The 26,502-nt window shown below is 45.9% G+C and overlaps 1 protein-coding gene and 1 long non-coding RNA gene across 3 annotated transcripts in view; one reads left to right on the top strand and one right to left on the bottom strand.

Moving 5' to 3' along the window:
* Window positions 1-26,502, top strand: part of LOC148642234 (uncharacterized) — a 49,672-nt gene that overhangs the window by 13,219 nt on the left and 9,951 nt on the right. The window contains exon 2 of the long non-coding RNA XR_015929564.1: window positions 3,884-3,980. This is a non-coding gene — a long non-coding RNA (uncharacterized LOC148642234). The remainder of the gene's footprint in view (window positions 1-3,883; window positions 3,981-26,502) is intronic.
* The window catches only part of ttll10 (tubulin tyrosine ligase-like family, member 10), a 27,191-nt gene continuing 1,526 nt past the window's right edge, over window positions 838-26,502 (bottom strand). The window contains exons 1-12 of one of the 2 annotated variants that reach the window (XM_088616914.1): window positions 25,198-26,478; window positions 23,833-24,299; window positions 19,880-20,057; window positions 18,789-18,907; window positions 18,341-18,461; window positions 17,716-17,801; window positions 15,784-15,955; window positions 11,369-11,540; window positions 8,682-8,822; window positions 7,950-8,066; window positions 3,076-3,169; window positions 838-1,828 (exon numbers count right to left, since the gene is read on the bottom strand). In XM_088616914.1, coding sequence (XP_088473040.1) covers window positions 1,056-1,828; window positions 3,076-3,169; window positions 7,950-8,066; window positions 8,682-8,822; window positions 11,369-11,540; window positions 15,784-15,955; window positions 17,716-17,801; window positions 18,341-18,461; window positions 18,789-18,907; window positions 19,880-20,057; window positions 23,833-24,262 — 2,403 coding nt within the window. In that variant the 5' untranslated portion in view covers window positions 24,263-24,299; window positions 25,198-26,478 and the 3' untranslated portion in view covers window positions 838-1,055. Of the gene's footprint in view, window positions 1,829-3,075; window positions 3,170-7,949; window positions 8,067-8,681; window positions 8,823-11,368; window positions 11,541-15,783; window positions 15,956-17,715; window positions 17,802-18,340; window positions 18,462-18,788; window positions 18,908-19,879; window positions 20,058-23,832; window positions 24,300-25,197; window positions 26,479-26,502 lie in introns of those variants that run through there. The other variant, XM_088616913.1, reaches the window with a different exon arrangement.

The following is a 26,502-nucleotide window of genomic DNA, read 5'->3' as shown; positions in this document are numbered from 1 at the left end:
AGGGCAGAAGTGATGAAATACAGTGGGGATGGAGTAATCCTGGTCTTCTGCTTTGTACAGTATTACAGTTCTCTTTCACATGAAGAGGTATTGTACTGTTGTATTGAACTACAGCATTTGCTGAACCCCTTAATTTGTCTGATGATCGAACCTTTGAAATGATTTTAGATACTGAAAGGTGTAGATTCCATGTTGTGTCTTAACAGCTCTTTTAACAGATCTGCAGTAGAAGACAATTCGAAAAGGTGTCATTAGATAACAGCTTCAATTAAGTAAACGAGAACTCGGAGTGAAATCTGGAGTGAGGTAATAAGCTATATATTTATAAATTTGGAGTAGTTGTTCTATTGTGTACCCGCTGAATAGCCACTTGTTTAAGGCTCCAGCTGTGACCCCTGTATTGCACAGGGGGAATGAGGACCTGTGGATATGATTTGCGGACACACCTGCCTGTCACAAGGGGAGAGGGCATTGCTCTTTAAAGTGTGAAGTCTGCCGACAAGTTGTAGACGTCTTTGTTTTGCTAAGAGGACCTGGTTGATTAATCCTCACCTTTTCCTGGAGAGTGCTCTGCCAATCCTGGCCGTCGCCTGGGCTCGAACCTGTGGTGTCTGGGTTGTTGAGCTCCGCCTGCATTCTGGTAGTCAGCTGGCAGAAATCTGGGCATTAATATATACAGCAATTAAAGCAGAAACAAATGCAGAAACAGAGGTCACCTGTTTTTCTTGGGACACCAGCAGAGCTGTGAATTCTTGGCTTGTACACTGTGTGGTCTTTCTCAGTGAACACTGTGCACTGTTGCAGGAAATACAGGAAGAAAATCGGACCTTGACTGGGTTGTTCAAAACATGTATTTAATGTATAAAAATACTTCATTTCATACTGGATATATAAATACATATGCTTATCATTTATTCAAGGAGTTGTAAAATTAAAGAAATGTAAACAGCTGTATCCTGTATGATGATGTAATAAAGTCACGGTTATCTTTCAGCAAAAGGAAGTGCAGTAAACAGTTTCCATTGTACAGGTAGCTAATAAATGCACACAGCTGGTCAGGCTCCTCGGTTTGTTGTGACCATTTCTGGTTCGTCTCTCCCCTGTTCGGCAGAGGCCGTGCCTTTTCCCTTGACCTTCGACAGCCTGACCTCTGACCTGTGAGGCGCCAGCCCTATCGCTTCGTCCGCGTGGAACAGTTTCACTGCTGGGGCCCGCGGCTGCAGCCCAGCGGCTCTGATGGGGCCCGGCCCAGGGCACTGCGTGGACAGGCTGTGCTTGGTAACTGGGTGCGATATGAGCCCCAGGTGTCTTGTGGACCGCGTTGGGCTGTATGCCTTTTCGGACAGGGTGGGCGTGGACAGGGAGGCGATGGTGCTCTTCATCTTCCAGAAGCTGCGGCGGGGCTCGGGCTCAGGAGACTGACTGGGCCAGCCGCACTTGTTCAGCTTCAGCTCCACCCTGTTGCCTGTCTTCGCGGGCGACGATACCTGACCGTTGTCAGGAGCTCTCCCCTGCGGCGCCTTCTGGGGAGTCTGGCTGACCGAGGCCACCCTGCTGCCTGTCCTCTCGGGGGACCTGCCCCCCGCCACCTCCTTTTGTCTCTTCTCAGCAGGGGCTCTGGGCAGCGGCAGTGCCGCTGGGGCCTTGGCCTGGGGCCGAGGCGTTCTGCCAGCGGCGGGGAGAGCTGCCACGGCTGTCTTGCTGCGTTGCGGCTTGGCCTGCAGATCGTGGTCCTCGCCGTTGTACAGCAGGACGAAGTTTCTCAGAGTTTCCAGCGGGGCCAGACTTTGTTTCTTGCGGCACTTGTTAAAGATCTCAATGGTCAGGTCTGGGGAAGAAAAGATTTCCTCTGTAACATTTCATCAGCAGTTTTACCAAAAACACAAAGCAAACAAATAATTGCTTGTGGTATTCTGAAACCCTGAAGGAAAGAGAAGAAATAGAAGCGAGGTGCCAGTATGTCATGCTTAGAACACCAAAGGAACAAGCACAGGTTTATTCCTGCTGAAAAGAGAAGAAAAGAAACCCACAGTTTCGGCTGTGGAGTCTTCTTCTCTTTTCAGCAGGGATAAACCTGTACTTGTTCCTTTGCAGCCTATGCATGCTGACGCTGCTCCCTACTTGAACTACTTCATGCTTAGAACTGGTATAGCAGTGCACAAAACTATTATTTTTATGTGTAATATACCGGAAGCGGACTATGCTCAAACACAGCGGAACTGTGGACGCCTATAAAAGGTGATCTTGAGTGATGTTGTTCATGCTGTGGGTGTCGGAGTGATGAAAGTGTAGTCCCGTTACACAGCAGCCTGATCCTTTCCAGGCTCCACATCGCCCTGTCCTGATCCTGGGGACTGGCTCACCTGCTGGTTGGTGTTTCATGTGAGCACTCTGCTTCATCCCATAATTGAACTGATGAGTTGCTTGACTGGAACCTTGGCTGTTTCTTTACCACGCAACTGAAGATAGTTATTTGTGAAGCGCCGTAGTAAAAGGCAACCTCCAACATGCTGAAGTGCTGCAAGCACAGTTCAAACTAATTCTATAATTTGCTCGGTTTAGGGCCAATTGCGTAACTGAGAGATCAGCTCCACGTTTTGCAGTTTTCTCATGCTGCTAGTGTGTAGCAGTGCAATTCACGCCAGGATTTGTAATGACGCTGATCAGACTGCTGGTGCACAGCAGTCTGCAGGGATTGATGACACGACCCATATGACTGCTGTCAGTACAGCGTACAAAGTAAAATACTAACATCAGCCTTACACTACATGTACAGTAAGTGGTATTTGCAGTTTTCCAATGGTGATATTTTACTTCCCTTATTGTATTACTATACTTAGCTCATAATTTATTATGGTGTGTCCGACAGTAAATGTATATAATGCTAGACTTATCACATTATTGATTTAAACAGTGCTTTTGTCAGACATTCCCTATGCCCTGATTCCCTAATCGGTCACGATGACAATTCAGAAAACACAGTGATGCAGCAACATCAACCCGTGTTCAGTAAAAACACCTGGATGCGAGTGTGAAAAACAGATTTGATTGTAAGAAGTGAATCTGAATAGTTACCCAGCGTCTCATTGACCACACTGGGCACCACCTCCTTGAGCACCTGACAGTTGGTGTGCAGCGCCGGGTTACAGTTCATCTCCAGGAGCCACACCTAGGGCAGGGAGAGGGGGTGGGCAGGAGCCCCGTTAGACCATGTCCCCACAGTGCGTCAGCTCAGAGCTTTCCCTACACGATTCCGCCACGCATTCGCCTCCCTTCGGCGCGGGCGCCATGATACACCACTCCTCGATGGGAATTCTCTCTGCTCTGGGCACTTTGCTTTTGTCAGGTTATACCAGCGGTGTCTTTCTTGAGAGCTAGACATTGCAGTCCCGTGGGTATTTATTCACTCAGCAGGCTTGCCTGTCCTTTTTGTTTCATATGCATTGGGGGGTGTCGCCCCCTGCAGGGGAGGGAGTCTTGTGCTCAGAGGCACAGATACTGGAACGATTTAACACCTTTTAAGTGCATAAAATATTTCACCTGCAAAAATAATCACCTTATTAACAGATTTTCTTCTAGTTCTGCTTTTGCTGCATTTAAAACGTTGTGGCAGTGTTTGTTTAAAAGTTCAGAATCTCAAGTGAAAGGACTATGGAGAGGACATTAATAAGACCAATCATCTGTCATTTCAAGGGTGGAAATGACCATACTTCTGCCACTTTTCTCATGGTTTTCCATTTTGAAACATTAAAGGATATTGAAGGAATTACATTTTAATTCGCTAGCACTGTGAAATGTGTGTCTGGACTGACCTTCTCAAATATCTCAGCCTAATTAAATCTGACAAGATGTGTGATGGAAGTCTGTTCTTCTGAATTCACAGTGCTCACTGGGGGGAGCTCTTACTTCAGCTCTGAGGGCAGTGTCAGCCCCTTGTGAAATCTCTGCAGAAACCCGGCCAGACCCAGATCTGCAACCAGGTATGTTTTGCCTTGTTAAAATTGTCTATTGTACAAAATTATTTTTGCTTCATTCAAGAGAAACACTTGAAATTACTCATTTTGTTTTTCATGCAATATGGTGGTGTCAATAGCTTGTAGCGTGTTCATATTAATGAAGTGTACTGGTGTCAGAAGTGTATATAACATCCATGGTCATGCAGTGTGAATGTGTAAATGAACTGGTGTCAGTAGAATACAGAGAGGGTGTACAGTGTAGTGGTTAACACAGTCACCCAGCCTCTCCCTGGTGTGAGGACATCATAGCGCAGATTTACAGAATAAAAGTAGGACACTGGTGATAACAGATTCTTTCAAAGGTGTGATAGCAGGGCAGACTGGTACGTCTTTGTGATAGCAGGGCAGACTGGTACGTCTTGTATACAGAGCCTACGCCTCAGTTTGGTACTGGTGGTGTTTGTAGTTGAGCAGGTCTTTATTAGTTGTTAGTAGGCAGTTTCTCCCGTCATCCCATCAAAACCTTCATGCTGCTTTCCCTCCTTTAATTATGGCTCAGTGGAGCAGCCTCCTGCACACAGGGCTGCAGAGGTGGCAGTGCCAGCTGTGTGTGAGTGAACAGGGAGGGCCTGGACAGCAGGTGGTAGGGCTTTGGTGATGACAGCTTGTCCTTTTTAGAACAAAAAAATCTTTAGCTTAACATTACCGTTAATTGAGTGAGAGAAGGTCAGAAAAAGGAAGTTCCGTCACTAGGGCAGGAAGACGGAGATCTGCCTGAGTGGAGAAGGTCCTAAGAGAGCAATTCGCAAGCCCTTCTGTGACTAGTGCAAAGCTTGTTTGTCCTTGTACAAACTGTTAGTCAGGCACTACAGAGCTCTGACTGTGCTTCAACTGAATTGGGAGTGTTCGTAATAATTGTAACAGGTTTGCCCATCATCGCTGACCCAGCCTCCTGCCCCTGGGTGCTGTTTCCCATGATGTCTTGCATCATTCATCTGTAATTGCTGTGATCTACTCATCAAGGAACATACTAGTTTTTAAGTGTTCAGGCAAAGTCAAGAGGACATTCGCAAGTGGTCTGTGTGCTGATTGCTTGTTTGCAAACAGAGGGAGTCATGCTCCACAGTTACCGTTACACTCTCCAGAATTACCGGCAGCGTGCCGCAGTCCTCACAGGTCCAGCTTTCACTGCTAGCAGGGTAACATTACAGCAGCCTCTCAGGCAGGCGTCTTCCCCTGGCTGGGTTGCTAAGTGTTGAAGGGCTCAGTGGAGCTGGTCACACTTGGGAGGCGAATTTGAGCTGCTGTTTGCAGCCCTTTTCAGTTGTGTTTCGCCACCAGCAGCTCTCACACTGGTCCGAATAGCTCCCTGGCCTGAAGACGTGCTGGATTGCTGTGTACAGTGTGCTGCCATGGCAAACGAGCGAGGGTGGGGAGTGGGGGAAACCGAGCTTGTTATGCACGCGGAAGAGAAGGCCTGTGCTGCTGTTGTGTTTTACAGGAAGGTTTATTATTTTAATTAGACACGGATGTCAGTGATCCTCCAGAGATCAGCTTAATAGTTAAAGAAACAACTGCAGTGGTGGCTTTTTATTATTCAGGTACTCTATTCTGGTGCAGCACACACGTACAGTACCAGATATCTGATTTCTAGTGCCTGTTGTGCATAAGAGAGAGCTGCAGATAATGAGTTTTTCCCTTCATTAACATCCCTGTTAGCAACATGCCAGAGACCAAACTGCAGTTTTGTAGAAGTGCAGATGAGAGGGACCCTCTGTGAACATAGTCTGGTACTTGATTCTGTCTGTACAAGTGTTGAGGACTGAGACAGGCTGTGCACAGCCATTAGTAATGTTTACTTTGTTTCATTAGAGAACTTTTCTTGAATATTGCAGTGGGCTGATGGCTGCCCAACCAGGGCTTCTCTTCCCACAAGGCCTGCTTCACCTGAGTGGGGATGAGTCTGGGCTTGCCCTTCTTTTAAACCTGCCAGCCTGGCAGTTTGCCCTGTAGGCACAGAGATCAGAACAGTGCTTCACTCCAACAGATCAGAGCCCCCCCAAAATCAGTGTCCCATTCCAGGGTTTTGCCTCCCTGATCCAAGCTGTACGCTGGACTGGCATTCAGTCATGGCTATCTCTAACCTGCCAGGTCTGTGAAATACAAAGTTCACCCCCCTGCAGGCAAGATCACGCTTCTCCATCGCCTCCTTTCCTACTGGAGGTATTGATGCTAGTTATTGGATTAAGAAGCAAAAAGAAGTTACACAGCTGATGGTTTTATCCAGAGGAACACAGAACAGAAGTGCAGAGTTGTACGATCAACCGCAGCTGCTGAGTCACTGACAGCAGGACATCGGTTTGATGTCTTGCATGAAGGATGCAGCACAAAGGCTTTGGGACACTTCCGCAGAAGAAACTCTGCAGTTCTGGGGCAGGATGGGCTCCAGAAAAGGCAAACAGGGTTGGGCTGTTGTTGCTCTAGGAAGTGATTTGGGGTCCAGACTGTGATTGAAGATGGTGCTGTAGGAGACATACAGTACTGTATATGCAGAAGTCACTGACGTTGTCACTCAGACCCCACTTTTATTGCCATAGGAGCTCCTCTCCTGGAACTTTCCGCTTTCGTTGTGTCTCTGCCCCTCGTGACAGTGGGCAGTTGTTGTTGTGTTCAAGCGAATTTAAATATATGGATGTGGTTATGTCCCAGGGCTGGTACTGCGGAGGTGCATGCCATGCAGTGTTTACCTTTGGGCTTTTTAACATCGCTAAGCAACAGTTTTTTCCAGGGCGTAATGCCGATTGTTACCAAGGCGGAGTGTTTGTTGTTTGCCAGACCTGAGGTCTGAGGCTGTAGAGCTTGTTCTGCGCAAACAGAGGGCGATCTTTGTACTGGTCTCCTGCAGCTCTGTTACAGAATACGGATTAACAGGATTAGGGCGGACAACCAACTGATGCTACATAAACAGACACCCCCCTTAGGCTTTTACCAGTGTAGCCTGTTGTGGAACGAAACCTGACTAACTGGCATACCGCAATGAGTCCTAGGTGACTCAGTCAGTGATTTTGAGATTAGTAAGTCTTTACTGTGTTTTGTTTACTGACTGAGAAAAGGGTGTTATTTTTTTCCTTTGGGTGTTTCTCAATTTAAGGAATAACAGTAATAAAAATTGATCTTGGGAGTGATGCAATTCTAAGCGATCGATTGCGCTGAGCTGAGTGATGAGGAGGCTCCTCTGAGCAAAGCCTGGCCCATAAGGAGCTCTCGGAGGTGTGTGAGGATTAGTCAGCACATTGCCCTGCAGGAGGCCAGACCTGTCTCGAGGAAAGTCCTGGCTGTAATCGAGCCAAACTGACAGCGCGCTGCTCAAAGCATCCATGTTCTCTGGTGAAGGTGACCAGCATATTCAGCCCCTTCTTAGAGAGAGGGAGCTGGAATTATGAGTTAACATACAGCTTTTTGGCATGACTTTTCCTGCAAATATGTTTGTACAAGAACATGCAATCGCTAGTTCATGTGATCAGTGCATTCCTTTAAAGACGACTTTGTGCCCATGTCACTGGTCAGAGTTACACTGTCGGTCTAATGAACCAGACAGTGATTTGTGTTCGCTGTCTTAAACATGATGTATGCAAACAGCAGAATTAGATCTGCTCAGACAGTTCATATTCATTTATATAAGCATTTATGGTCAGGTTCACAATGTAACAATATAATTTACTCGAAATAGTGTAACTGTTGTCCTGTGTACATGCATTTCCGTGTTTAGCAGAATATTGGGAAGATTGTCTGGGTTCAGGGCCTGTATCTGCCCCAGTTTCTGAAGATAAAGGAAGCAGTAATTTGCGAGTCTGCCTGTCTCGCTTGCTGATCTCCCTGGCCAGACCTGTGCTAATCCCACACCGTCTGCCTTTCCCTGACTCCCTGCCTCCTCCGCTAAACTGAGAGGTGAGGGAGGCAGGAGCTAGGGGGTCCCAACACGATGGGCCTCACCTTGAAGTCCTCATCAATCATGAAGTCACAGCCGATGAGATCAAAGTACCCCAGTTTCCGCTCCAGCTTGGGTCTGACTGCGAGGAAGCACTGTGTCATGATCTGCTGCATTCGCTTCTAATTTGGGACGACAAGAAATTACAGGATGAGGATTCTTGAGATATAGAGAATCCAAGACCTGCAATCTGTAATTTATGGCAGATGAGTGTATCTATTGGTTCAAAGTTATTGCTTAAAGTTCTAGTGGCTCCAGACTTTCTTCTAAAGCCTTTTGAGAATCGTGTGTTTGTAACTTGTGTTTCTGTGCTGCAGGAAAGATATGCAGCCTCTCACAGAGACTAAGGCTTGAATGCAGCCTGGTGGATAAAAACAGCAGATAAGCAGCACACAGCCCTGTTTTTTACACGCAAGTCCGATAGCACTTTTAGATCTGGCTTCATAGCACAAAAAGAACAACTATTCACAAAGATACCAGTCAGCACAACCTTCTCACCCCCTATGACAAGTAGTCATTTTCAATGCCTTCTTGTTTATTAGTAAACATTTTAATCTCGAAAATACGGCTCCTGTAGTGAAGCCGGTTACTGTGGCAACAGGGGAGCGCGTCACCTCCCTTGTGATGCTGCTGTGTCTTACTCCCCTCACCCCCCCCTCTCTGGGACACCTGGTTTCCAATGGAAACCCCATCATGCTAATTAAGCCCAGCCACCTTTGCTCTCGCACGCAACTCACTGTGAAAACACTGAGGACCCAGTCCTGGGGGAGAGCCCTGACAGCCCGAAACTTCTCATTAACGTAGTCGTTGAAGCGCTCCATGGACCACACCGTCTCCTCCTTCACCTCATTATAGAGAGGGTTCTTCTTCTGCATGTACTGCGGAGGCAGCAGGGGACAGGCAGGGCGTGAGTGAGCCGTCCCTGAGTGCCACTAAGGCAGGGGAAAGGCACTGCGTTTCACAGAGCAGTGCTTTCGCGATTGTACATTCGCTGTTAAAAAACAATCAGACTCCTACAAAAGATTTCTGACATTAACTATGCAAAACCCCCAAACTGTTTGGTGGTGCTTTTTCATTGAAATAAATCCGACCCTAGGGATGCTGGAGAGATTTGACATCTTGCCCTAAACACCTTTTGCAGTGCCACAGTATTTTTAGTATTGTTTTATACATGCAGTTGCATTTTCAAGGGACACAGAGGAGGCCATTCGCCCATCAGCACGTTTGGTTGTCTGTAGTCCCACAGCCAATACTGTAAGCAAACCTCCCAGAGATTAAAACACTGCAGATTTATTGCACAAGTGTATTGGAATGAAAAGCACTATGTAAATCTGTGTCACAGATAAGCAGTCTGACAAATAAGAGCCGATCCACACATATTCCCTTCTGTTTGTCAGGAAGTTGATGATCCACTTGCAGGTGGGCAGGGGAACATTCAAATGAGACTGTTTATTGCAAATGACTTCTGGGATGATTGTGTTGAGTGCAGAGCTGAGATCAACAAGACGGAGTCTCACATATGTTCCTGCAGATTCCAGATGTTGCAGGAAATAGTGGAGGCAAATATTAGCAGCATCATCCACTGACCTATTGTCTCTGTATGCAATTTGTATCCAGTCAGGCCTGGACCTCACTGTTAGTTTAGAGAAAACATTTAAGTTGTTACCGAGTGTATTTCTATTTTTAAAGTTTTATTGCATGAAACTTTAACTACAGATAACTCCTTAATATTCCTTAAAGAAACTGACTTATTTCGAATTATTTGTATTTTGTAACTTCAACAGATCAGAAGTTGAGGGTAAATCAGGGCATTTTTGTAATAAGCTGAATGATGAGAGGTGACGCAGTTGTGCAAGTCTATTTTGTAGTTGTAGCTGATGAATGAGAATATACTGTACCTCCTTGATCAATGGAACAGAAAATTGGCTTGCAGTAAACAACAGATATATAGATATAGATATAATGTGCGACCCAGTTCTGTCAGAATTGGCAATTACAGGGGCAGATGTAGGGGCTGGTTAAGAAGGAGACCTAGATGATATTGAAGCCAATAGGATGTTGTAGACGGAGATTGTCTTCATTCCCAGGCCAGGGGCAGATCAGCCACCACAGATACGTGGAGAGAGGCATTTGAGGGCAAAGGGCCAGCTCTTCGGTGCCTGTTAATAGATGTGTCTAGAGGCTTATGGGACAGCTTAGCAAAAAAAAAAAGAAAGCTTAGCTTTTTTCATTTTCCTTTGCTTTAAATTCCTGACATCAGCTAGCTGGAATCTGTGCCCCCAGAGAACCTGGGGAGGCTGGGGAGTCCTGGAGCACAAGTTTCACCCCTCTCCCCTTCTCACATTCGACCCTTCGGATCAGCTGACATCATGACTACACCAGTGAAGAGACTGTTCCTGCACTCGCGGCGTTAGAAATGAACAGGTTTAGAACTACATACTTTTACATTAGCCTTTCCTTATACCTCTGCTAAAAAAAACACCAAAAACACAGTTTGTTATATTAGGATATTAGGTAAAATAAGTACATCTCTAATGGTTTATACCATCACAAAATCTCAAATGGATCCAGGCTGTAGAAAACTCAGATTTCTCCCTGCTTATCTTTCTCCCTCTCCCATGAGTGTATAAGAATATGTATGAATGAGTGAGTGAATTAAAGGCTTTGCTGCATGGCGTGCAGTTGCCAGAGAATAAAAACAGCCCCCCCCTCCTTCCCCAGTGACACACACCCCCCCCTCTGCAGCTGCTCAGGTGTTTTTAACGCACAGTCGTTCTCATCGTTCCTCCACCGAGCTGGTGGGTAATTTGCAATGTGCTAATGAGCACCTGTCCCCCTCCGCCCCCCCCGTGTGGTCCAGCCTGTGTCTCAGTGTCTCAGGGTCTCAGCTGTGCGACTCTGCGCCAGCCAGAGCCCAACAACAACAGGAACGCAAGCGACACACCTGGAGACACGCACTGCTCCTCTCTGCACACTCCTTCCAGTCTTCGTTGCACTACTAGAGATGCTTCCTAGACTGCATGTCCGCCCTGGTGAGGAACTATGTACTTTCCATCTTCCCGTTTGCAGGTTTGCAGATAGGAGGGGGTTGTTCAGCCCCCAAGGTTTGCTTGGCTACGAGTAGCTAACTGATGTTCGGCCCTTCTCCCACCATTTCTGTACTGATCCCAGGGACTCAGATCCACAGCATGACTGGACGGTTTGCTCCGGGCTTTCACAGCCCTTTGTGTCAAGAAGTGCCTCTTGTTTTAAATCCTGATTGCACCCCTTCTTAGATTCCACCTGTCCTTATTCACACGTGCTGCTTTTATTGACCAGAAAACTAAAACTAGAAACCAACCGCTTGTTTGGAAGAATGTTAAATTTAAAAGAAATGTATTCGGCAGTTAATACAGTTGTGAATCTAAAAATACGGAGAGCCTACCTGATTGGTCAAGTGAGCTGACAGGTCATCTGAGCTGGGGTCATAAGGGTCACAGGTGAGCCTGACGTAACCATGGCGAAAGAACACCATGTACGGGGTCAGGCAGGCGATGAGGAAGTAGGAACGGACGTCAAATTTCCTGCCTTCTAATAGCAAAGGGCTCTGAATGTACCTGAGTAAGGAATAGCACCTTGTTAACATTCACATTCAGGACTTCAGCTCCTGTGATAGTGCACCATACAGAAGATGCAGTGTATCAAAGCAGGATGCTGTGAGTTTTGGTATGTGCTGTTTTTAGGAATACGTCTGGAGCAGGAATCTAAAGTTAGCTAAACCAGAAAATAGTCTAAAAGTTCAGTAGGCTGTAATATCCTTTAGGGGGCAGTGTGAACCAAGAAACAATACTTAATACAGCGAAGCTTCTTAAATCACAGTCAATTTTGCAGACATTATCTGGATAGCAGTGGATATTGTCTGCAGAGTTTTTTATCTCCAGTACAGGAGGTAGAACAGCCTGCTGAGCTAATCCTCCTGGGCTGGAGAGCTGACCCACCCTGCTCTCTTGATTGTGTTAGAAATCCTCTGCACTTTCCTGAAGAGGAGAGCTATTAATGGCACTCTCTTTGCATACATAGTAAATAATTCTGCTGTGCAGGGTTGGTCTTGAGAATCGTGGGTTACATGACTCTCTTCTAATCCTGCTGTTGGCCACTGCTCTTCAGTTGTGTATTCTGGTTTATAAGAATGGTCCCCACTAAGAGGATTGGTGTGCCTCTGTGGATCTGAAAGGCTTAAATTGTGTTTTCCAGTATTCCACAGTTAGTACCTGTATCTCTCTTATAGGCTTGCCTTCCCCGATAACCTCCAGAGCAATTTAAGTGTTCGGAAGCTCAGAGGAGATTATGGGAAGGCATTACTGTGTGGGAGAGGCCTTTTCCTCACGATAGCATGTGAGGGAGGTTAGTTGTTGCAGAGTCATAGAACACAGACAAATATACACATTTTGCAATTCCCATCAATTATAATGGTGAATCTTTCATAATTACCTGTTTCAACATGTTTTTAATAATTACTTACATTTATGTAGCACTTTTCATTGCACGTGATCCTGAAGTGTGTTATGTATAAAAGGTAGAGCCCACCTCACCCACCCCTGAGAGACATCTTCCCACCTGAGTGACGTACAGAGAGTGAGAGATTTCTCCCTAATATTCTTTAACCGAACTGAATTAGTTTAAAACAAATGTATTTTATCTTCAGTCCAAAATGAATGAAATGAATGAAAAGCAGGTCCAACATGTCACACAGCAGCTTCTATACAGAACAGATCAGTGGGAGGACAGAGAAATTTCTTGGCCAGTTGAATTTGAGGGGGTGCCATATTGAATTAAGGGGGTACTTCAGGGGTACCAGATTGTACAAGTCCGGGGTAGAATTGAGCCAGAACACTGGGGTTAACATCCCTACTGTTGTAAAAAGTGCCATGGGTACTGTAATGACCAAGGAGTCAGGAATTTGGTTTAATGCCTCACCGGTAGAATTTGTGCCAACAGTGGTGCTCCTCTATCAGGGTGTCTCTAGGCTTTATTTTGGGATATTGGTTTAGATGTTCTGTTCTAGAGTGAAGAGCTCCACTTACTGGTCCACCAACACCTCTTAGAGCATCAAACTGCCTTTCCTTGGAGGTCTCCCATCTTGGTATTGACCCAGGCTCTGCTGTGGTTAGCATGAACTAGAGGCTCCTGAATCAGTAAGCTCCTAGCAGACAAAATGAACTCAACAAACTCATTTCTGTTCGCTACTGTTATTGTTGATATCCAGCTGTATCTATTTTGCTTGGCTTGGGTTGCATTTGCAACACCAGATTGATTGTGTTGTGATAAGAGATCTCCTCAAAGGTTATTTGTGGTTTATCAGGGTAAAAGCTGAGCGAAACTGTTGTAAAGCAAACTATGTGGAAACCTAACAAGCCTGCAAAAGGTGCCGTGGTACAGTAGATGTCTGAGGGGATCCATTGAAGTACAGTATTTTGTACAAAACATGGATTCATAATTTTAAAATTGTGGGCTAAGCCAATACAAGCATTTTAAGGCTTTTCAGAATCAATGACTGTGTAAAAATAAAGGGAGTGTAATTGCTTTTTACCACAGAACATCTCTGCAATCTAAAGGTCATACTGTATATACCCTTGTCACTTCAGTCTTGTCCTGGGCAATATGGTCAACTCACAGGTAATTACAATATAAACGACGCCTCGTGTTTATTCTGAACGGAACATTAAACAGCCGCAAATAAAGCTCAGTGTCTGGCTGCAGGTTTCAGGGTGATTCTAGCTTTATCATTCTGCTAATTGAGCTGAGAGTCCTGTAGCTGGCAGACCTAGTGTACTGCCATATGTTATAAATCTTTATCGCTGCTGTGGTTTGAAGCCATGTTAGGGAGAGGCAGGTGAGCCTGTCCTGATAACCACGGCCGTTATGACAGCTCATAGCTGTGTACTGGTGTGGCAATCTTTCCGTTTTACTGCGACGTGATGATCACACTGTATGTTGGCTGTACCGTGATTTCGTCCTGCTTATCTGCACTTTGCTGTGCACCGGCCATGCCATGCCACCGTAAGCTTGCTGGAAGGGAGAGGACAGGCGCAAGGCTTCTGGGAAGGGTCACCCACTGTTCATACAACCTTTCCAGCACTCAGCAAGCTGCTCCAGTTATCACAGCAGGTTCCTGCCTGCTCTTTACATAAAAACAGCATCACCAGGCAGAGGTGTGCAGAAATCAGTGAGTTCGAACATCAAAAATACCCTTTTCTTGTTTTATTTCCTGTGGTGCTCCTAAACCTGAGGCCCCGCTCACTAGCCTGCAGGGGAATCCAGGCACATCACTGCTCTGGGCTGTGTTAGACAGCAGCAGTGTGGCAGGGGAGGACTGGGCCCTGCCAGAGCTGGGAACTGAGCAACGACAGGTGCACAACACCTGGGCATCTCCCTCTCCTACCTCTTTCTCTCCCTCTCTCCATTTTTGACTGTGTTGCCATAGACCCACCCTTGTAATACACTTCTCTGCTTGCCCTGAGTTTACACTGTAGCTCTTGATGCGATGGCCTGTCCGTTCCTGCCCAGCTGGGTGTGAGCCCACTGTGTCAGGAGCCTGAGACCGCCTCACTCTGCTCCTGGCTGTGGGCTCACTTGCACATTCGGGCACACTTGTACTTTGACAGACTTGAAATTGCTGAGAGTTTTTTTTTTCCACGCTGTGATTACAAAAAAAACGATACCCAAAAATACCCACTGTAAGCTCTGTGGGAATTCCTTTTGAGTTTTGGGCATGCAGTGTTAATGTACTGTGATGTACAAGTAGGGCAGGTTCATGTATAAACTACATTAAGTTTCAGTGTTCTTGTATGTACTACATACCATATAGTTATAAAACCTCAAATAACTTAACAGATGCTCAACTACTTTTGGTAAGGAGTTTCAGGACTTTCCTAATTTTGTTTTTCTTGACAAAAAGAACTGAAGCTCTGAGGACAACAGAGCCTCTCACGAGCTGTACACGCACGGTGAAACAGCACAGGAGCAGGACGTGAGTGTGGAATGAAAGACTCATGTAAATTCATTTCTGAAAGAGAGGGAGATGATTTCAAAGATAAGAACAGCGCATTCATGTTTACTTATTGTTAGAATGTCAGGAAAGAGGAAGGTAGCAGAATTTGCTGGTATACTGATGTTTTTTATGAATATTTCCATGTTGAATTCAACTGAGCCTTTACCTCTGACTACTGTACCTCTGGCAGAATGAATCCAAGCTGGGCAGCTGATAGATCTGAGAAATGATTGAGAGTGTCTTCAAAGCTATCTGTCTGGTAGAGCGCTGATCTCATTAATCAGATTGGAATCAAAAAGAAACTACCAGAGGCCATGAATTTCTTTCTATTACCACCTTTCTTGGGAAACGTCTATGTTCTATTTGTGTCTTTCGTCACATCATCAGTTATTTTGCTTGAAGTGTAAATCTACTGATCCTATGATGCTTTTCTTAGGGGACTCCGATATAGCCACATCAGGAGCCTGAAGGAGTCTGCTTTGCTTTGTAATATACTTAGAGCATCAGGCCTGCTGGGCAAAACTAGACACCCATAGGCAGAGTGGAATTGGTCCCGTGTTTTCACATTCCTGCTAGATATCAGCCCCCTGCTTGAGCATCAGCGTCGGTGTTAATATGGGATCTCTGCAGCAGGACTGGGCCTGAAAGGTGGTCGTAGATGAGGAGTGGGGTGGAGTTCAGTGTTTTGTGGGGTACATAGCTTTTTCAAAGTACAGGACCTGATTTTCCTCCATGAATAGAGGGGAAATTAGCTAAATCATGTCACGTCAACAGGTTAGCGTGTCTGCCCGTGTGCTCCCAGTGCTTACCGTTGTACGATCCTGGCCTGTGGACAACGGAAGGGCGTGGCCCTGTGCTGCTGGCTGTCTTCAATGCTCTGCAGTTTGGCCCGGAAGGCGTTGATCTCCTCTTGTGTCCGCAGCAGGAAGATCCCTCGGCCCTGATTCAGGCCTGTGGGCTTGCAGATCCACGCCTGTCCCGCTGGGCCAGAAACAGGAGGCTGTTAGCTCTGCACTCGCCTGAGACCACTATCGCTGACACTGCGCAGGCCGTCACTACAGAACACCTCTCGTCAGCTACTTTCGTTTTGGTCCTCTACAGGCTTCAACGCTGAGTGCTGCCTTTGTTTCTCTCTGTCCAGGTCTTCAGCTTCTCTGAGGATATTTAGTTTTAGTGCCCTAGAAACCCAACAGGACATGAGTGGAGAGTGCTGGACTAAGCTCCTTGACACCTAGGTTTTTAGAAAAATGTTTTCATGCAATTTGTATAAAAGCATTCAGAGCTTATGTTGAACATGAGGTCCTGTATAAAGTCCAATGACAGCTGCACAGTGGTGCAGGATTGTGATTCTTCCTTGTGTTAATTCCAGCTCCTCACCTATGTAAAATCTGTATTGATCTGTCAATGGGAATAGCAATGAGCTGAAGTGGGATCAAGATGTGAAAGTTGGGCAGCCCTTGTACTGGGGTTTGGAAGAAGACTGACAAAATCAGATAACTATCATTTGCAGCACGCCTGAACTGAAGGATTTAGAGATAAGTCTGAATGTGTTCTTGAGGCTTAAGTCTGATTGTTTCGAGTCTCCAACAGGAAGATGGAGAAAATAAGCCCTGCTTCTTCTGTTGTTTACCCCCCAGCCTCTCTCTCCCCTCTGTCCGCTTGACCAGAGCAGAGCCTGCGTGCACCAGTGGTAATTGGAGCCAGTCCTCTGCTGACCTGCGAGTCTTGATTTCAGGGTCCCCACCCTGCTAATGAGCTCAGAGTAGTTTGTCTAATGGGCAGTGAGGAGGGCTCAGACCGTAGCGTTGCTGCCTGAAAACTCCTCTAAATCTCCACCAGACTGTGCTGCCAGACGAGAGAGTGGGGTGGGGGCCTGACGTTAACAGCCTCTGGTGGCAGCCTGGCTGTGCCGCTGCAGGTGGAAGAGCGAGGCTGTTGGAGCTTACGCTTTGCTTGGTGGACTGCAGAGTCGAACAGGCTGTTACCAGCATACTGTGTTATAATGTTAAGTGTAACGGAAAAAATTGGCACAACAACAAAAACAATATTAATTATAACGATAGCATGAACTAACATTACAAGGACGGATTGTTTTCCAATATTTGCCCACTATATGTACATTTTTGTTGTTTAGCTAATAGAGATCTCCAGATGGCCTGAGGAATTGGTGTGCATTTGTAAGCCATCTGATAACTGTCTGATGATCAGTGTCCTGCTCTGGCATTGCTGCCCACAGTGATGTCCAGCCAGTGATTTTATGGGTGAGGTGGTGACACGTGGTAGGTTTTTAGGTTTGCATAAATATTTCTGTTTTATTTTCAAAAGGCTTTTGTTGAAACAGAAAACAAGGAGGAACTTTCCTGATGAGACGTGTGGTGTGAATGATGTCATTCATGCATGGTTCAAGGTCAGCTCCCAGCGTGAACCTTTTTCTCATCTATTTTACAGAAACCTTATCATTTTTCTTCCAGATTAGGAACAGAAGCAGTAGGATGTTATTGTTCTTACTGTGAGTATTATTTTGAATTTTTGATGGATTTTGGGAGTCTCGCACGAAGGTTGTTAATCTTACTGACAGTCTTTATCAGAGAGCTTTAAAGAAGCCCATTGCCATTTTTATTTTTTATTTTACAGCTGCTTAACTAATAAAGAGTCGGAAAGTGAGCCAGGATTGCCCATTGCAGGAGGGAGAGTTAGCCAGAGCTACCAGTGACGAAAGTTTCAGTGTGTCAGGGTTTTACCTTCTTGCTGTGTGAAAAAGGCCTCCTTTTCCTCCCTCACGTCCATGCGGAATGTGTCCGGGAAAAACTCCTCCATTTTTAATCTCCTGCAGCGCGAGACAGAGACTCAACCCCATTCCCATGTTAATGCTACTGTACTAGGAGAGATGGGAATTAGCACAGTCGATGTAATGCACTTCCATGCTGTGATTTATAGGGGAGGTAATTAAATATACAATTAACTACTGGAGTGCTGCATTTGGCACCTTGTGTCAAAAACATTTACCCAGTTGAGTAGGAACACTGAAATGATACGACAGATTTTTTACTGATATGTCTGCTGCATTTTGGGATATTTCCTCCAAGCAAGTGGGAGATCAGATATTCTAATGTATAAACCTATTTAAGAGACAGGAGGCCAATACTTCCATTAGCAGCTCTGTGGGGTTCATACTAATCTACATCAAAGGACGGATGACTTTTTAGTGTAAGTCAATAATTTCATGTAATTGGAACTGCAATTATAATTAAACAAAATCTAGCTTGGCGCGATTGCCTTTTTAACTATCACTGCTGCTGCTGGGACTGTAGCTGTAATTCCAGCCGACCTTCGCTGTGATTGGGGTGACGGTTCCCCCACACTGACCTGTGACCCCGGCCTGGCTTGACCTTGCTGGCGACCCTCTCGTACTCCCGCAAGCTGCTCAGGAGCCCGATCTTGGTGGTCAGCACCTTGTTGTTGGGGACCTGATAGAGCAGCTGCTCCCCTGTGCGGGAGAGAGGAGGCACTGGGGGGTCGTGCGCACGCAGCCGGGAGGGCTGCTCCCATCGCTCTGGGAGGTGTAGCCCATTGAGAGTCCTAGTGCATCACTGAGCTGGCTCACTGTGCTTAATGCCACAAAAGTCTTTTACAGCTCTGATTTTTCCTTTCGTTCTCAAGAAAAGGTGCACTGCAATTTCAAGTGTGATTGTGGTATCCAGCCAGCTTTCAAAAAGGTAAAAATCAGCCGTCGTGCTGGCCGGAGGAAGGGCTGTTGTCAGAGTGTTGTTAGTTAACGAGAGGCACAGGATGAAATGACAGCGGCCCACCGTACCTTCCCTGAATCTGCAGTAGGCAGAGTGCGACTTGGTCTCGCACCACCTCAGTGTGTAATCCTCCCTGGTCTTGTCGCAGACGCGCTGCCAGCCTCTGCCCTCGCAGTACGCCCTCACTCTGCATCGAGACAAGACCACGCTCACCTGTGAGCATGTGACCTCTGGCGCCAAGCTCAGGCAGGTGTACAGGCCATCTTTCCTCATGTACAGACAGAGGTTGTGATGTTAACTTGAAAAAAATGACTAGATGGATACATTTGGTTTGGCTGATGAAATTATCCATAGCTTTTTTAAGGCTTTAAAAATCCTCAGTCATTACAGCTTTTTTTTTTGTATGAACTACACAGCAATAAAAGTCTGCTTAAACGTTGCAGGTCAGGAGCGATGTTAACCTTTGTTACAGGAGTCAAATTGAGAAGGTACCTCTTGGCAAACAGACAATGTGGGGAGACCCCCACAGTGACAGTGATGTGCATTATTCACCCAATAGCATCTTTTAAACCTAAAACTGTTAAGAACAGTCTGTTTTCACTGTGTGCAGTGTCATTTTGGTGGAGTTTGTCAATAAAAATAGAATGGAAATGAATGGACGAATACGGAATACAATGTGTGTGGCACTTTATTTACCTGAGGTGTTGTGCCTTGTCTGAGGTATAGCAGCAATCTCATCAAAGAAACGGCTGCCGCTACCTCCTGCGTGTCTCAGAGCAGTCAGGTCTGACAGGGAGCCCTGCTGTTACTCAATAGACCTGGCTGCAGGTTGTGTTGGGAGCCCGCAGGGGGCACTGTTTCCCTTTATTCCAAGCTACTTCCTTTAAACTTGCCTGCTGTTCTTACTCTGCCAGCAGTGTGTATGAAGATGTGTGCTTTGAAAGAGCAGAGGATCAGTGTGTTGTCGTCCATGTCCGTGTCAGGGCTGACTCTAGACTGAGATTTAATTCTTCTCCCTCTGTGGTGCTCTTGAGTTTAGAGTTCACAGACTTCGAGACGGAGAAACCAGGCTGGAGGTTTTGATGGGGAGCTACAGCAGGTGGGGCGGCAGACCCGTGCGAGAGTAAGTCAGCAGCAGGAGGAGCAGCAGTGTACTCACATTGCCACCCCGTTGCCTCCTCCGATGTAGTAGAAAGGCCCTGTTCCTCTGGGATCCCCCAGTCTCTGCTCCGTGTCGGAGTGCTGGTGGGAGGCGTCGCAGTGGCAGGGTTTGGGAATGGAAGCTGTGCTGCTGCCCTGTTCTCCTCGGTCCAAACCCTCACTGTCCCGACAGCTAACTGGCAACACACAGAGAGACCCACATGTTAGTGTTTCACTGCTTATCTGTTGCAAGGAGCTCGCATTAGGTACCGCCTGCTTGGTTTGTGTGGAAGGACAGTGAAAGTGTTGTTGGTGCCTTAAATCGTTTTCTTTAGTATTTTGTTAGCGGACATACTTTGCACACTGCATCATTAACATCTCAAGTCAAGTATGAGATTCTTTGTCTTTGAACAAGAGGCATTTGAATGTGTGAGTTTTCAGATCTGAAATAATTAGAATTACTTGCACAAGCTAGAGACTAATTTCAAACTTTAATGACGTTCTCTTTGCTTAAAAGGCTTTTCTTGCCCTGGAAGTTTACCCAGGGGAGATGCCGGAACTGCTGTGCTGTTAAAGGGGAACTGCAGAGCTTTTTTTACATTTCGGGGTTAGAAAGAATCAGCACTGATGAGGGCATTTCAAACCACAATAAAAGTCAAATGTACACAGTAACTTGTCAAAACTCCCTTTTACATCACGAATCTCCAGGTATGCTGAGCACCATGTTCTGTAATTCAGAACGTGGCAACAAAACTTCTGTTGATATCTTGTGGCCCTGTGATATTGTAAACAAGCAGGCTTGTAATTACATCTCTTTTAATCCAAAATAAATATCGCCCTGAACGTTGAGACGGTTTTGCTGATAAATGGAACTTACTTGTTAACTCTTTATGCAAATCAAGTTGGAAACTTTCTGCAGTGAAGTATCTGCTGAAGTATCAATTTGTACTTATTCGCAGGTCCATCGTATCATGTTAGTTACTACAGTGACTAGCGAGCAGGAAGGGCCCCAACACAATGTGTGGGAACCCTCACTCTCGCCTGTGGTAAGACCAGGGGTTTGTGACAACATGGCGACTTACAGTACTTTCACAAAGTTCTCGATTTTGTGCTTAATTCAAAATTTGTATTTTTTTTATATTAATTAATTTTGTTACCAAGATTTAATTACTGGGTCTGCAGCTCCCCCTTAATGTTGAAGTGTGGGGATCATCAGAGGTGATCTCCTGTGCACTCCTGCAGACTCCTGTGATCACACCCCCATCTGCATTCCCGCCAGAGATGCTGTGACCACAGATTATAGCTTCACACTCTCCCCCCAAACATGGCAGCTGCCAGGACAGGGGGAGGGCAGACTGCAGAAGGAATTTAACTGCTAACAGACTCATTTGCCACTGTTGTGGTACATTGCTAAGCAGAGCCAACTGTTTGTTGTTTGCTTGGCATTAGTCAGGCTTTATAGCTGATGCTCACAAGACCTCTGTTGGTCATTTATGGAAACAGGAACTGTAATGATACTGAGAAGGTTCTGTCAGAGGCAGAGGTTAGCTCCATCTTTTCTGTTTTGTGTACAATGGCCAGCTAGCATATAGCTTTTTAATGCAGTCTCATACCTATTTGCTTTGTCCTAATGTGCGCTGTATAAATGTAAGCTTCCCATTAATTCAACACACCCCCAGTCTTGCCAGAATAATTAGACAGTTTAAAGAGAATGAACCAGCTTTTAGAAGATCGATGTGCACTGGAGTTTAACCCTGTCTCAATGATAGTGAGTTTGGAGCTCTATAATATCACTTGGTTTGTCAGACTTTTTAAGGTCAATTCAGAAAGCTAAGCTTGATTTGCTGCAAACACGTTTGACAGGTTTTTATAGGGATATAACCAGATGCTATGCAGCAGTGGGATATTTACAGGAACACCCTTGCTAGAATCTACAATATTATCTTAAAAATTAAGTGGATGAGCCAAGCTGTGGGAAAGCAGGTTGTCTGAGCTTATTTTAACCTACTAGCAGTTATGTTTTGAACTTCGCTGCGTCCCAGGATGATGTAGATTCTGGCTGTGCTGGGCTGATAACCTGTTATCCACCCAGAGCCAGTTTGGAGAGCTGATCCATCAGGCTGAATGCTGTCAGTAGTTAATCTGCCTCATCGCAGGATTACTTTGGTTTTATCAGCCCTGTGATAATTCTCTAATGCGAACAGGAAAGTCCGGTTATCACTTGAGCACCACCTAAACTCCCTGTCCTGCCCTGAAGGACGACAGGGGAGAAACCCAGCCTGCTCTGAGCGTGGGCGCTGATGTGGGCGGGAGAAAGGGGGGCGTAGTCCCTTTCACTTCAAACCTAAAAGCAGCAGGTGCCTATCGAGTATTGCTCACGAGGCTAGACTGACAGTGGGACGCAGAGCTGGCTCTCTTTCCCGGGAGTGTGCCTGGAACTGACGGGGCTGGCCCGGAGCAGGGGCCTCACTCCGACAGGAATTCTGTTTCCTGCTTCACACGGGCTTCTGGGAAGCACAAGCGCATTTTTTCCCTTTGTTTCCTTTTTACAACACCTGGAGGTGGGGGCTGGCAAAGCGGCACCATGTCACACCGGCTTCAGACGGGTGAAATGCGATCCTGAAGGCGTGGCGTGGCCGCTTTCATGCTTTGTTTTTGTTAAAATGAATTTCTTTATTTTTTCAACAGAGAAGCACAAAGGTGGCTTTCACTGCGACGCTCAGTGGCCCTGTGATTGGGGCACTGTGTGCTGCGGTGCAGGATCAGAATTTCATAGTGTGTGACCTCCCTGGCAGAACTGCATGGGATTTTTTCATATCCCCATATTTCCAGTCCATGGCTCTCTTTATTACAACTAGTTCTGCAAACGCTTGAGCATAGAAATTGAATTTGCATGCTGCTGGACTGCTGACTCTGATGCACCCTCCTGTTGTGTTCTGCACGTTTGTCTGATCTTTGGGTGAAGCACAGGTTGCTCTTGGTTAGTGAATTATTGTATTTACAAACCCAAGAGCCCTAGCGAGTGCAATTATCCTTTTATTCTGGTACAGAGGGCTCTAGTCTTTGTCAAGCTAGTCATTAGGCAAATACAAGGAAACTCTAGATCCTATTTACCCAGCTGCTGAGCAACTAATAGAAAGCATTTCATTTGCTTAGACCGAGGTCTGTAATTCTCTACCTAACAGCCAGAAGTAATGATTTTCTTGTTCACATCATTGTTCTAGTCTTTTAATGCTTCCAGTTTACTGAGCAGAAATGTGCACTTGATCATTTCTGTGATGCGTTCAAGTGAGGAATGGTATTGTTTTCATTATAGAAAGGAAATAGGCCAGTCAGGATAAAAGCACTTTTACAGTGTTTTGGAACATATTATAATTCTGTTTTTGCTGGATTTGTCTTTTCTGGTAGATTATTCTTTCCTGCTTAAGCAAAACCAAGAGTGCTGCAGTTTAATTGTGCGTATTAGGCTGTGAGTGTCACCTGAAATTTCTAACAGAGAGATCTGTGAAGGAGTCACAGAAAACATTGGTATTTTTTATTATGTAATGTAGGATCTTTGTGAGAGTAATTTTGCTAGATTTAAAATCACTGATAATTAATCTGGAAGAGTGGGGTTATCTGAGAGCAGTTGTAAGTTTTTTTTTCTCAAGTTTAATGAATATGTATGCCCGATTTCAATCATTTTAAATAGTACATGCACTGCTAATATGCATTGCCAGCAGCCAGTCTTACTTGTAGTAATAATAAAAATCATAAACACTGGAATTTGTTTTGTAATCTAATCTAGTTTTCCACAGTGCTGTGGATAGACAGCTGCTTGAATTGTTCTCTTTTCATGACTTTGAAATCGGAACAGGCCGTCTCTCTGTGCTTCTGTCAAAGTGCGTTACACAGTGCAGATCAGAGAGCCACGTCAGCAAGCCGCCAGCAGGGCGGCTCACAGAGCATGTGCAGGCCCTGCAGCTGGCACACCTGGCCCACCTGGCACACCTGGCCCACCTTCCTCCTTCACTGCTGGCCTCTCCAGGGAGACCCTGTGCCCGTCCTGCTTCTCCTCCTGCTGCTGCGGCAGCTGCACGTCCCTCTTCACCTCCCTGCTGGGTCTGGCACCAGGCCTGCTCCGGGCCGGGGGGTGTGCCCTGGGGCTCCACTGACGTCCGGAGGGCAGCTCTCCTGTCTCTGGTGTCGACGGCCCGCCGGGGAGCTCAGAGCCAGTGCCCGGTGGCACGGGAGGCCCGCCAGTCCCAGTGCACTCCTGTTCTCCAGCTGTGTGCTGCCGGTCCCCTCCGCTCGCAGTCACGGGCTGGGGTTCCGTGTGACCCGGTTCACTGAGCGGCCCCTGGGGGGCCCCCTCCTGCTTGGCCATGTCCTCACAGTAGAAGATCGATTTCCCACATGGCATCTCCCTGGGGAACCCCCACTTGTGGTCTTTGCAGTGACTGCAGAAGGAAATGTACAGTAGTTGGAATAAAACATGTGCGCTAGTGTTGGGCATCATTGTGCATGGATAGTTTCCATTGTAATAGTGAGATATAATTCTTAAAAGCTTTGTATAAACGCACATGCCATACTTGGAACCTTATGCAGAAGAGCCTGCAGGTATTTCTGTAGGCATGCAATCAAAGGTTTTTTATTAAGCAAATCAAGGAGGAATAGGAAGGAATGCTCCACTGAGGCGTGAAAAGAATGGCTGTGGTCAAGAAGAGAGTCACGGATCTGTGACTCGGGTGAGAACAAGCGTTGAGTGAGAAATGTTAGACTTGGGCACCGTGGAGGTGGAGAAATGTCACCTGTGACACAGACCAGGGCAGTTCAGTACCACGGTGACTACAATAAAAGGATGATCTAAATACGTGCTGGATACAACATGCTGGTTGTATTGTTTGGGGATAAAAATGGTCTGTTTAAGGTTTTAACTGGAGTGTATTAAGTGTTAAAAATGGAGCTGAATTCAGTTAAGTCCAATGTGGTCATTGTTCCAGACTATTCCAGATAATTTCCCTTGCATTCTTCTTACTGTATCTGCTGCAGTGTTTAGATGCATTTGATTACTGACTTAACATCAGACAGCTTTTCTGTGTTTGTGCCTCTTCTTCAGTTATGAGTGGATATGGTGAAGAGAAAGCAGTTTAGACGAACTCACTATGCATTGTAAATTAGCTTTTTTTAGGTAATTAAACAGCACCCTACCAATTTAACAGGTAAATTACAAAATTAGTTCCACCTTGAATTAAAATTTCTAGTTTTAAAGTAGAAAGTCTAAAAACGTTATATGGAAATAAAAGCAAAAGTAACCTTAGACCCCTCTAAAATTCAAATGAAACTTTTTAAACTTGCCTGCAAGACTGGCAGCTATCGGCTTCGATTCAGCTTGCAACTGTTGTAGCCCAGCTACAGCTCTTGCGCTCTCACAGCACTTTTGTAAATGGTAACATCAAATTAACTCCTCATCGATCCTGAAGAATGCCGACAGGTTCCCGGAGAAAGATTAACTATTTGGCATGCGTTAGTTCTTTAACAAGTACAGGAGATGCAGGACAGTGTTCAGCAAGCGCTGGGGAACCATAAACAACTTCTGGTCGCCTAGGATACAGCTGCCGTGGCAACAGTTACTAATTGTAGATGGATTCTGAGAACTATTTGTAGGACAACTTCCTCAAGGAAGTGCACACTGCACACGGTCACTCTTCACTGGGCTTGCAGCCATTCATTATTAAATATCACGAAGCCTCTGTCCTAGCACTGAAGCGCTGGAGTACTGAGTATAGCAGTGCTCTATAGCTCCTGTTATTTGTATAAAAACAGTACATTGACCTATACCATGTGTATAGCTGATTAGATTGTGTCCAGTAGAGAAGCTTCAGGTGCTTTAGGTACCATGAAAATCCATTCTGACAAGAATAATTCTGAATTGTGGGTGAAAAACAACCATCCACACATTCTTATGTATTATTGTGTGTCTTCTCTTCGTGAGTGCTAAGCACCTGTTTCTGATCTTCCAAGCAGTTGAAGTACTTTGGCAGGTCCTCAATTATCGAAAGATGTGTCTTAATTCAAATCACTCTTCAGCATTTAGTAAACACACGCATAACCTGCTCACTTCAATGTATATGCCAAACAGCAGTTGCTGCAATAACACAGCCTCTTCACTGAAAACAGCCTGTGATGCTAGAGTTCTGGGCAGAGAGCAGACATCAGTGCTCTTCTGCAATCTCTGCTGTTCCCTGTGCTGTTGTGCTGGTGCAGAAAGGCACATGTGCCTGCCTGCTTCCTGTACTTTTCAACGGCTGACCCTTTGAGGCACCTAGACAAGCAACAAGCACCTCACAAAGAAAGATGGCTTTCACTCACACACTTCAAAAGCAGCATCAGGTGATTTCATGAGGCTGGAGCAGCCACACAGCGCTTTGTAGTGAGGCTACTGGAGCAGAGTGGCTGCTGTACTATTTTAAATTCAGCGGGGGTGACCAGCAGCTGGAGGACATCATTCTGAAACAGTTCTTTTATGTGCAAAAGTGAACATCAGTACACACTCGGGCCTCACAACAGAAGTGCTGATGAGCTGTAGAAGTGCGGCTGGTCGCGGTGTAGAGGTTAATTAGAGACTGGAAGCCACCCTGTCTCATGTATGTATGCGCCCTG

Source organism: Lepisosteus platostomus, chromosome 23, assembly GCF_059453375.1.
Source record: "Lepisosteus platostomus isolate fLepPlt1 chromosome 23, fLepPlt1.hap1, whole genome shotgun sequence".
NCBI classification, from domain to species: Eukaryota; Metazoa; Chordata; class Actinopteri; order Semionotiformes; family Lepisosteidae; genus Lepisosteus; species Lepisosteus platostomus.
Note: the sequence above shows the minus strand (reverse complement) of the source record. Positions and strands in the feature narration are given on the sequence as shown.